The sequence below is a fragment of the Rhinichthys klamathensis genome, unplaced genomic scaffold (genome assembly GCF_029890125.1).
Source record: "Rhinichthys klamathensis goyatoka isolate OS25496 unplaced genomic scaffold, OSU_Roscu_1.1 h1tg000180l_1, whole genome shotgun sequence".
Lineage (NCBI taxonomy): Eukaryota > Metazoa > Chordata > Actinopteri > Cypriniformes > Leuciscidae > Rhinichthys > Rhinichthys klamathensis.
This window is the reverse complement of record NW_026606708.1, coordinates 2955836-2966541: the sequence shown is the minus strand read 5'-3', so window position 1 is coordinate 2966541 and position 10706 is coordinate 2955836. Positions and strand designations below refer to the sequence as shown.

General features: G+C 38.1%; 2 protein-coding genes across 3 annotated transcripts; both read left to right on the top strand.

The window, feature by feature from the left end:
• Nucleotides 1-632: 632 nt before the first annotated feature.
• On the top strand, nt 633-4271 carry mapre1a (microtubule-associated protein, RP/EB family, member 1a). Of its 2 annotated transcripts, XM_056261051.1 has the most exons (8): nt 633-770; nt 1264-1440; nt 1805-1950; nt 2087-2282; nt 2670-2711; nt 3064-3155; nt 3240-3392; nt 3482-4271. In XM_056261051.1, the coding sequence occupies exons 2-8, from the start codon at nt 1320-1322 to the stop codon at nt 3530-3532; spliced, it is 801 nt and encodes a 266-aa protein (XP_056117026.1). In that variant the 5' UTR covers nt 633-770; nt 1264-1319; the 3' UTR covers nt 3533-4271. The 2 variants fall into 2 exon arrangements, with proteins under 2 accessions (XP_056117026.1, XP_056117027.1); XM_056261052.1 differs by lacking the exon at nt 2670-2711.
• A 1697-nt stretch (nt 4272-5968) lies between these two features.
• si:dkey-16n15.6 (organic solute transporter subunit alpha) lies at nt 5969-9431 on the top strand. The gene is made up of 7 exons (XM_056261133.1): nt 5969-6250; nt 7038-7189; nt 7265-7338; nt 7441-7596; nt 7699-7810; nt 8412-8664; nt 8782-9431. The coding sequence occupies exons 1-7, from the start codon at nt 6184-6186 to the stop codon at nt 9210-9212; spliced, it is 1245 nt and encodes a 414-aa protein (XP_056117108.1). The 5' UTR covers nt 5969-6183; the 3' UTR covers nt 9213-9431.
• Nucleotides 9432-10706: the final 1275 nt, after the last annotated feature.

Below are 10706 nucleotides of genomic sequence, written 5' to 3'. Positions count from 1 at the left end.
TCTACTCGCTTTGACTTAAATATTTTTCTATTAGGTTGCTAGTTTAGTAATGTGCTTAGAAGTGAGAAATGAAGTATTTGAAAAATGTCTAATTTAGTTTAACAGATAAGTTAATAGAACCGATAACCTAAATAAAAATGATAAAAAATAACAGTCTTGGGGAAAAAAATGGAAATATGGAATTTTTTAAATTATGTGTGGGCTTAGAAAAGTCATGGAAAATAGAAATAATTTAAAAAGTGTAGTCACAAGTGTATATATACACACATATACATTCACTACTGACTATATATAATATATATATATATATATTTTTTTTTTATTGACTACATATTGCTCTAAAACTTGCCTGTTTGATAAAGCATAAATGTATTAATTCAAAAGACTGGTAAAAAAAAGAAACCCGCAAAATAAATGTAGCTTAAAATTGGATATTTATACATGCGGTATATAAATTTACCAAAAGAGTTATAGAATGATTTAAACTTTACATTTTGTTATATATTTAATTCGTTTAATGGTGGCTTTTATTTAGTTGACTGTTACTTTTATTTTGACAGGACGGCAGTATTTAGTTATGTTTGATATAGCTGGATGATGACTTTTATTTTGACATCTGTGATTAGTTAGTAAGCTTCTGCTGTGGTTGCAGACTTGCAGCCCATTTTCCAGCTTGCTGCAGAAGCGGTACTTTACGAACGGGACACGCCGGTGAAACTACAGCCCGGTTCACTTACATCCCATCATAGTTTGGACTTTCAGAACCAAATGTAAGATAAAAGCATTGATTTGATCTGTGACACAGAAACACTGAAAAACTGTACTTTAATGGTAGATTTGCTCACTTAGGACGATACTTGCCTTTTAATGTTGTGATTTAAATGTTCGACAGTTAAAAAGACAACGGTTATTACAAGAGCATCAACCGTTTACTAAATGAATAATCGATTAATAATTCTGACAGATTAGTTTACATCTAGTTTTACATTAAAGCAGAGCGTTCAATAGGCATCATACAACATTCACTAAAGACAAACTTTAAGACAAATAACGTTAAGTTACCCCATTTTTGTTCCATATGTATCGTTAATGTGCTCGATTCAGACCTGAAACTCATAACGTTAACGTTAGATGGATATAAATATACAGCCACACATTGAAGTGATATTAAGTAGGAAGTAAAGATGATGTAGATGGGCTAATGGGTGTGAATGTATGTTTAAGGAAATGAGCCTGAACTCTTAACTCAACCTCTTTTTATAGCAACTTCAGCGGAAAAGTTTCTCCATCAGCTTTAAATAATTGGTTTTGTCTGAGCCATGGCTGTGAACGTGTTCTCGACATCAGGGACGGGTGAAAACCTCAGCCGCCATGAGATGCTCACATGGATAAACGAGTCTTTACAGATGAGCCATGCCAAGATCGAGCAACTGTGCTCAGGTCAGTGACCAGCTGTCTGGTTCTTTCACTTCTTACTCCCAACTTGAGCATCATTAAAGTACTGACGGGGTATCTGAGATAAACATAAAGCCCAGTTTGTATTTTGACCATAACGATTGTATAGAAATAGTGGGATGTCATAGAATGACATGACCTGTTATTTGCATACTAAGTTTGTGTCAATATCTGGGTCACATTAGTGAGGGAATGAACAAAGATAGTACTGTGGAGGGGGTGGGGGGTGAGTTTTTTTTCCTTTCTTTTTTTTCTAGGTTGGGACCTGCATGACTTTTTAAAAAATATTTTATATTATGTTTTATTTTATATGTATTATTTGCTGACTGTCTTACTAATGTGTTTTAAGGTGCTGCTTACTGTCAATTCATGGACATGCTGTTCCCATCCTGTATTCCACTAAAGAAAGTGAAATTCCAGGCCAAACTTGAGCATGAATTCATCCACAACTTCAAACTTATTCAAGCCAGTTTCAAAAAGATGGGTGTTAGCAAAGTATGTCAACCAGTCACATTTTTTTAGCACACAAATCGTGTTTTCCGTTTTGTTACACAAAATATATTCATGATGCACAATGTGTAAAGTGTAATTCCTTATTGGCTTGTTATTTTGACATCTTTCATCTCTTTAGATCATTCCTGTTGACAAGCTTATAAAGGGCAAGTTCCAAGACAACTTTGAGTTTGTGCAGTGGTTTAAGAAGTTCTTTGACGCAAACTATGATGGGAAGGAATATGATCCGGTGGCCGCTCGACAGGGACAAGAAATGGCTGGCAATCCGAGTTCAGCAGCAGCCACGGCTAACAAGCCAAGGAAGCCTAGCTCAGGTAAGGAGCGAGAACAAACAGGTAGTTCTCAATACCATTGCAGCCTTTTTTGGCATATCCTTAAGGGGAAAATAGCATGCATAAATCACCTACTAATATTTAATGGATACTAATAATTTTTAATGAACAATTATCAGCATCAATCTTTTTGGGTTCATATAGTCCTCTTCGAAGTATGTGGGACTAGCGTTATTGTCGGAAGCTAGCTGTCCTAATGATAACAGGTGCATGGCAGCTGCAGCTGTTATGGATTATGACCTCAGAATATGTGGGTGTGACAAAGTCATGCACCAGTGGGCCAGTTGTACATGCTTTAGCTGTTTTTACATGTTGGAGAATGGCTGGAGCCTTACGTTGCCTGTGCATGGATTTTTCTGTTTACTTCAGACACAAGCATCACACCTGCAGTCAAGCCAATGGCCCCTGTTGGTAAGATGTTGAGAACTACCAGTTAGTTTAGTTAAAGCACATTGTCTGTTCACCTAACCTGTTCTACTAACTAGGCTGATTCACCTCTGGGTATTTTCTCATTCACATTATGGTGATTATGGTAAATGTCGAAGTATTGCACATTTCAAAACAACAGTCATGCTGTTCTCTTTTGGGGCTACAGCACTTATTGGTGGAATATTTTATTATTATCATTTCAGCTTTAAAATTGTGAAAAAAAATATTTAAGAATTCGTCAATTAAGCAAATTTGATGCTGGAATTAACCCTTATCCTTAAGGCAGTTTGACAAGCATGTATAACAAGGTGATGGATGTCCTGTTGATGTTCAGCTCCACAGCGTTCAGCCACAGCACCAAAGACGGCTCCAGCTGCAATGCGAGGAGGCGGTGGTGATGAAGAGAAAGGAGCACTTACTCAGATGGTAAGACTTTACACGAAACAATAAATCAAGGCTTTAGCATTATATTTTCACTTTGTTCAGATGTTAATCATTTTATAATTTCAGATAAATGACCTGAAGACCACCATTGCTGACATGGAAAAGGAAAGGGATTTCTACTTTGGCAAACTGAGACACATTGAACTCATCTGCCAAGAGAAAGAGGGTGAGGGTGATCCTACACTGCAAAAGATTGTGGATATTCTCTATGCCACAGACGTAAGTGTAAATCACTGTTTTTAAAGATAGTTTGAGACTTAACATTCATCAGCCCACTCAGTTCTGTGATTTTCCCCATCTTTCAACAGGACGGTTTTGTAATTCCAGAGGATGAGGCGGCAGAACCAGAAGAGTTTTAACCAATCAGGGTTTAAAAAAAAAAAAAAGACTCCGTTGGACTCTCAAATGCACATACTGGCTGATTTCTGCTGCACTTGCCTTTGGTCCATCATTTTGGACTTTGACTTTTGAATGTCTTTTTATTCAGGGAAGTTCTATACCTTGAATTTTCAGATTTTTTTTATTGACCATCAAAACAAAATTATTTTTGTGAATGAAAAATAAATACTTATCAAAGGCTGTTTGTATAAAGCAGTCCATTGAGGTCTGACTTGCCAATTATGAGTAAACAAAACCAGGTATTGCATTCAAACTTGAGCAAGCCATTCTGATCCATTCATTTTGTAGTTCCACCAGAGTATTGGTATACTCCAGAACTTTTGCTGTTATCTAGTTTCTGATCTGTACATTTGACTGCTTGTTGACCAGTTGTGAGTGAAGTTCACTTCCTCTAATAAGCGCTGAAGCAGGATGTGTGTCAACCTTTTGCATTTCCCTTTACAAACACATGAGGAACTGCTTAACAGTCATGAGAGGGTTTGAGTTGGGTGACATAGCCCTCAATTAATCTTAACTGGCCAAAGCTGTTAAACTGCAAGTACCACTATTATGCTAAATCTGACAAAGTTAGGCAGTTTCTTAAAGCACGATTTATTTTGCATTATGTGTGCTGTGCATGTACCATGTATTAAAGTCATATACTGCAAAGCAAACACAGTTTTTACTACGTTTGCATAACCAATATGTTTTGTAAACCAGTCCATGTTTTATTATTAGGAAAAAGTCATTTTTCCCATGGTTTTGACTTTCTGGGCATCTGAGAAACCGTGGGCTGATCATGACAAGGTTTGATCTCCAGCTTTTGGAGTCCAGGAACCTCCTCCCCAGCTTGAATCATGCGGTACACCTCTGGGAATGAGAGAGACTCCGCGATCGCTTCTGTTGCACCCGACTCCATCTCAAGAACCTCCACATCATTCTGCTTCTCCATCGCTTTATATACTGACTGCCACAGCTCTGTTTAAAACAATTCAAAGCCATTCATTACTCGGTTCACTTCACTCCTCTGTGATTTAGTGATCAAATGTAATGCTCTGTAAAATCACCGACGTACCTGTTATTAACGAAATCTTCAAAATGTCAGTAAATTGTTCATTCAAACCAGTTTTTACTTTTAAGCTCACAAGAATAAGCCATTTAAACGCAGCGTTGCATTTTATTTATATAATTATTTATCACTTTGTTATCTATTAAATGTAAGTAAGTGTTATTAATAAATTGCTCAATTTTAAGGCATCCTGCATCAATGTTTACGAAGTGAATCTCGTTTGATTTCCGGTTTCGTCTCCAATAATGGATTTTAAAATAAAAGCCCCTCACTCAAACGCACTACAGGTCGCATCCCGATGAAACATTATTAACTTTTCCCAGCTAGCGTTTTTTGTTTGCCAGCCACCTCCAGCATTTTTGAAAATGTTAACAAAATTTTCATGGCCCTCAGAATTCTTTCTTGTATGAATATCTGAACATGTAATATATCAAAAGAAAGATCAGAGCCTCTCTGAAAATAACAACTTTTGAAAATAACAAGCGGAGATTCTCCACTTTTTCAATAGTTGCATTATAGTAAAAAACACAGAAAGGCGGAAAATTCCGTCAATGTACTTAAAGGGATAGCCTAGTTCACCCCAAAACATTTATTTCGGTCATCATTTACACACCAAGTTGTTCCAAACCTGTAGGCTATGAATTTCTTTCTTCTGCTGAACACAAAAGATATTTTAAAGAATATGTTTTGACGGTAACCGAACAATTGATGGTCCCTATTGACTTCCACAGTATGTGGGACCATCAACTGTTTGGTTACTGACATTCTTTAAAATATTTTTGTGTTCATCAGAAGACAGAAATTCATACAGGTTTGGAACAACATGAGGGTGAGTAAATGACAGATTTTTCCTTTTAGGGTTATAGCCTACCTTTAAAGCTTAATTTTGGTTTGTTTCAGATTCCTCATCTAACTCCAAAATGAGATTATGACTCAAACTGTCAATCTTTAAGTATAGCCTACAATTCATGTTAGATTATTTTTTAAGTGGGCTATAATTCCTTTTTAAAAAATCATGTAATTAGTAACCAGCAACTTTTTTTGTGTGTGTAACATGAATCTTGACCAATGACTGAAATGATATTATTGGCCTAATTTAAAGTAAATTATAAAATTGTAAAATTGCTCATTACAGACAGAGGACTGTTTGCTACATATTTCATCAGTCCTTCAAATATACTAGTTGTTTTGTTAAGAACTGTATTAAATGTTTATACATTTCCCATGTTCTGTATTTTCCAGCATAAATAATGCATGGTTGTCTGAGACTTGTGGGAAGATGGACTTGGCCCTCTACCTGCGCCCTACCTGTGTTTAAGTCAATCATTAATAAGTGAGCTCATAAAGACATCCCTTAGGCAATAAGAAGCCACCTTGGTATAGATTTGGCATTAACTATTTATACACAATTGCCTATTTATCTAAATCTTTCACTATTTCTGTAGCACAGGGGTTTGCACCTAATTAACAAATAAGCGTTTGTTTACTTATTTGGAGCCTGACATCTGAGGGCTCCCAATTGAAGTTCTTCTGTTTCATAGGTCTTTCAGATTTCACTGAACAATGAGGAGGGTGGACAACTGCACGTTCATGGGAGGTGGGATCCCTTTGTCATCTGAGTTCTTTAAAGGTAAGAGGTTTAACACAACATGATGATGAAAGATGAAAGCTCTGCGGTTTGCTGCTACTAGTGTTACAATGTTAAATGTAATTTTCACTGAATAATGACAGGAATGACAGTACGCTGCAATGTAACACATGAATAAATGCTGTACAATTTGTAAACGCAGTAGAAATAAACCCAACACAGATGAAACTGCTCATAAGTAAACAATATTTACAGAGCTATTTGAGACATCTATAGCATTGTTCCCCATTTTCCTTCTTCATTTTCACTTGTTTCCATTATTACCCTAAAAGCTGTGTGCCTCTGAGCTCTGAGCATTTTAGACAATGGGTACCAGGATGGGAAATGATATGTATCTTTGATCGTTGCAACGGAAGTGAATCAATCAAAACTAACTTATAGACAATAACTTTATTCTAGAGCTGCTGTAAAGGCAAAACAATCTCTGTTACTTTAATTTCCTATTATCACTGTAACGCTGCTTTAAAAAAATCTTGTTAAAAGCGCTATATAAAGGAAGGTCACATGACTTGACTTTGAGTCTCAAAAATAAAGGTTATTTTTTGGCATCCATGGTTCCATGAAGAACCTTTAACATCCATGGAACCTTTCCATTTCACTTATTTGTTGTAGAAAAAGCTTCTATAGACTATTAAAATGTTCTTTTTAAAACTATTTTACTGAAAGATTCTTTTGGGAACCCAAAATGGTTATTCTGTGGCATTGCTTTGAAAATCTCCTATTGGAAGCTTTATTTTTAAGAATGTGGTTTTGTTTGTTCTGCTTATAGCGATCAAGAACGATCTCTGGCTGTTCCTCCTTCCTGCTGTGTTTGCTGTGCTGCTGCTTGCTCTCTTCTTGGAGGAGATCGGCTTTTTTCTGCGTCATGTCCACTCTCAGCGGCGCAGGCATCTCTGCCTGTGGATCCTGGGAATATATCCAGTAAAGCAGACACTTCTCACTCAATTCATTAATTTCCTTTAGTTACTTTTTGGTAACATTTCCTACTTTTGACAGGTCTTCGGGATGACATCTATCATTGCACTATATGTTCCACGCTCCTCATCTCTGTGCAATTTCATCGCATCTCTGTGAGTGACTTGACTTACACTGTTGTTTTGTAATCGAATTGCACAATAGTGATCGAAATGGCCAGTCATATCTGTATGGAATGTTTTTCAATTTCTTGGCAGATATCACTCCATTACACTCTTGAAGTTCATGGGTCTTATCAAAGACTTCTTCGGTGGAAAGACCCGCATGCTGGAGGCATTAGCAGGGGAGCAGGTGTCTCCAAACCCCTTCCCCTGTTGCTGCTGCTGCTGTCTTCCTCTCTTTGACATCAACAAGTACTAAATCACACATACACCTGCATATCTTTAACATACGTTATTTTAAAATAACTGGACTGTTTCATAATAATGGTGGAATCTTAACCTTTTTTCCATTAGGACCAGTGTGGGGTGGATGATGGCCGCTGTTCTTCAGCTCTCTGTGGTCAGAACAATCCTGTTCTTCCTCACTCTTGTCCTCTGGACAAATGAACAATATGATTACGGGGATGTAAGTAATACGCCATTGCTAGTGTAATATTTATATGATAGGCCTATTGAGAGAGAAGCTTTTATTTATCCGAGTTTAATTCATCTCTTCCTCAAGATCACAACATTTTTCTTGAATATTCAGTCTCATTCGTAAGCTGCTTCCTTAAAAAGCTATACCTTATTTGGAGTACCGATATGTTTTTGAAAGAAGTCTCTTATGCTTACTAAGGCTGCATTTATGAAATATCATAACAATTTAAAATAACTATTTTCTATTTTAATATATTTTAAAAAAATTCATTTATTCCTGTGATGGGAAAGCTGAATTTTCAGCATCATTACTCCAGTCTTCAGTGTCACATGATCCTTCAGAAATCTTCCTAATATGCTGATTTGGTGCTCAATAAACATTTCTTATTAGGGTTAGGGGTTAGAATTTGTTTCAGCATTGTGCAATCAGCACCGTGATTGACATGACCAATGAAATCTTCGGAATCGGCGGCGAGGCGGGGCTTGCACTTATAACTGGTTTAGGAAAAAAATCACGTTCTTTGCAGGGCAGATTTGGCTTATTTTCTGAACTATGGTATGTGACTTTGTAATCTTTTTGTCTTTCTCAGGTGAATTCGGGTAATCCCAACATGTATGTAAATGCCATCATTGCCGTATCCACGTTTCTGTCCTTCTATGGCTACTTGCTGTTTTATAAAGCTTCAAAAAGGGCATTGCCTGGATACAGTCTCCGAGCCAAATTTATTTGCATCATTGTTGTCCTGGTCCTTTGTGGACTACAGAGTGGAATTCTGGAGACCATGGGTGCGCTGAATGTCATCCCCTGCACTCCTCCCTTCTCTGACCTGTTTCGTTCTCAATGTATGAAATATAAAACATTTCCTTCGATTTTCCAAAAGTTTTGGGATCTGGAAACTGGAATACATCTACTTTAATTTGTTACAATAATGATTTTCTCTCATTTTGTCTTTCTACCAGTAATCTACCACTATTCTCTAATTGTGGAGATGTTCTGCATCAGCCTCTTTGCACATCACACATTCCGGAAAGTTGAACCCTGTCACGGCGAGGGTGAAGAAATGGAGATTGATGTCATAAGAGTTCTCAATGAAAAGGCAATTCAGACAGAAGACGAGCTGCCAATCGCTGTGCAGCTCTCCTCTCAAGAGGACGAGCCATGCCATTCTAACCTCGGATACAACAGCGACAGTGAAGACAGCCTCTGTAAAATTGAACACGCACCACTGGACCGCTTCCCTTTTCCCTTACAGCACAGACTACAAACTGCAACAAACATGGAGAAAGTACATTTTACACCTCCTGAGGACTCCATGAGTGTGGAGCTGCCGACAATTACTGTCAGTGCTCAAATTAACCATATTGACAGTGGTGATGTTACTGTTGTATAGAGAAAAAAAGAGAAAAATGTATAATTTATTCCACTTTTTATATCTATGACTCCACTGGGCCCAGGAAACTAAATGCCATTTGAATTGTAAACTCACCAACATAGCAAGTTTAAAAAAAAACTCTAATAGTACCTGCAGTTTACTATTATTAGTACATTTAAATTAAATAAAAAATACACAATGTATTAGTGATTCCCAATAAATAAGGCTAAATTTTTACATTTGATCCAGAAGCTGCCATAGGCGTGACGACGTCAATACCCGGAAGACTAATTTTCCAGTGGTTCCCTCAAGATTTTCTAAAGGGGTTTTATTATTATTATTTAAGAGTAAAATAAGGCCTGTGGTAAACAGAACTTGACAATATTGGACGTTTTGGTCTACAATGTCTAATCTAATCACTTTTATTAGAAACGTGTTTTTAAAAATAAACATAACAGCTTCAAAATGTGCATTTTTGATATGGATGTGTAATGTACAGATTTTTTTTCATACTGAATCTTTAATGGGTGAAAACGAGGCTGTGAGGCATACTTACAGTCTTTACAATGGCGTGCACTGTATGATCACTTATTGTTCAAAACGAATCGGTTACCTAACGTAACCTCGGTTCTCTCTAGAAGAGGGAACGAGTATTGCGTAAGCTAGCTTACGCTGCGGGAAAGATTCATCTTTGCTGAGATATTGAAGGCAAAAAATTATTTCATAATTTGTATCCATTGACAACGCAGTTCCTCTGCGGCAGACCTAGAGCAGGCTAGCTAGCAGCTCATTGGTTCGCTCAGAGAGAACTGCTTAAGCCTATGGGAGAGCGGGGCTGAACCCGCTTCCAATGAGAGGCGCCCGCGCGCTCATTGCGTCATGGCCCGCCAGAATGGGCGTGGCTATGGTGTATATAACAGTCTCTCCCAGGCTTATATGTTGATTTATTTCAGCGTGAAGCGAAACGCTAGTAGCGCAAGCACGGCCGGGAACGCAATACTCGTTCCCTCTTCTAGAGAGAACCGAGGTTACGTTAGGTAACCGATTCGTTCTCTTACGAGAGGTTCTCTCGTATTGCGTAAGCTAGCTTACGCTGCGGGAACACCTGGTCAACGCCGTGCGCGCTATGAATCCACTCATGAATCCCAGGGTGATACCGGGGGATTTTTAACGTGGAGTGAATGTATTATGAGGCCGGCAGAGCGGGCACATGAAGTGTATACATAAGCATGTATGAGGCCGGCAGAGCGGGCACATGAAGTGCATAAGCATTTAAGGAGAGCACAAGGGGCGAACCGGTTGTGTGAGGGACTCCCAGTAATGCAGCTTCTTAGGGAGCTGGTCGTTAGACAGCTAGTAATTTTGCCTGCAAGGCGGGAACTTCCAAGTTGTAAAATCTGACAAAAGTGGACGGGGAGGCCCATCCCGCGGCCACACAAATGTCATGAATGGAAATTCCACAGGACCATGCCCACGATGAGGCCATGCCTCTAGTGGAGTGCGCCCTGATGC